We start from the raw sequence: 1,122 nt of genomic DNA, 5'->3' as shown, positions 1-1,122 counted from the left end.
GGACCAGAGCAGAAACTCACCTGTTGAGTTTGACCTTGAATAACCTCCACAATCAGCAGGTCGAGATGGATGTTGTTACCATTCTTCTCCTCGTCTCCACACTCTTGTTTCTGACAGGACCGTTCCCAAACCCCCCAGCGCCAGCCGGCCCGGCGGGCTGAAGGTTCCGCGGGTGTTCGGGGCTCCTCTGCTGCTCAGCCTGCGACAGACGGGGGAGGCGCTCCCCCCCTGCATCAGCAGAGCCCTGCTGTACCTGAGGAGCGACTGTCTGGACCAGGTGAGAGTAGGGCTGGGCGATATGGCAAAAAAATAAAATCACGAATCGCGAGAATCACAATTTTGATTTTATCACGATTTTTTAAAATAAATTCAAATTGACAAAAATGTAATTATAATGATTTTAGTTGAAAGAAGTAAACACATTTTTGAACAAATATTTATATTTATTCGAGTTAAATAGTTATGATCTATTAAGATTAATCTGTAAATATTGCAAGAATTGCGTCTTCTACTGCTACAGGTAATGCATTGCTGTCAAATGAACAGCTTCTAAATATCAGTGAGTTTTAATTTTTCCTTTGTGCTAAAATCCATAAAACAGAGCTTGTAAATGATTGTCACCCAAGACCAGAAATGAGGGAGATTGATGAAGTTTATAGCATGAATGACTGATAAAGTTTAGTAAAGTCCTTTCTCTATTAAAAACAGCTCAAAGTGCTAAATAATAAAAATAATTTAAAAACACCCTTTACCACATTTTAAAATGAAACTGAAACTTTCATTATCTTTGGATTATATACATGGTAAATAAATCTCAATTGCTTCAGAGTTTACCTTCAAATAGACGATTTCGTTGGGAGTGCGACCGACGATAAGATTTAGGCTCTTACACTAGCTAGCTACGAGCTAGCAAAACAATGCAGCACCGTGCATCTTGACAGAACATTTTACGTGTTTCCTACATGAATTACCATCAGTTTTTGTGCAGGTTGAACATAAATACGTACGATTAACATCCACTATGTTTAAAAACACGAAACATTAATAAAAACATCAAAGAACCAAACTAGCATGTCTCTCATGAGTTGCTAGCACCCACTTTAGCACACAGTTCACGGTTCC

At 39.2% G+C, this 1,122-nt stretch overlaps 1 protein-coding gene across 1 annotated transcript in view; it reads left to right on the top strand.

Moving 5' to 3' along the window:
- si:dkeyp-23e4.3 (rho GTPase-activating protein 7) overlaps positions 1 to 1,122 on the top strand; it is a gene marked incomplete in the record, with an annotated part of 69,825 nt that overhangs the window by 64,460 nt on the left and 4,243 nt on the right. The window contains 1 exon segment of the mRNA XM_024262387.2: positions 118 to 277. Coding sequence (XP_024118155.1) covers positions 118 to 277 — 160 coding nt within the window.

The sequence above is a fragment of the Oryzias melastigma genome, linkage group LG14 (assembly GCF_002922805.2).
Source record: "Oryzias melastigma strain HK-1 linkage group LG14, ASM292280v2, whole genome shotgun sequence".
Taxonomy (NCBI): Eukaryota; Metazoa; Chordata; class Actinopteri; order Beloniformes; family Adrianichthyidae; genus Oryzias; species Oryzias melastigma.
This window is presented reverse-complemented; position numbering and strand designations above follow the sequence as displayed.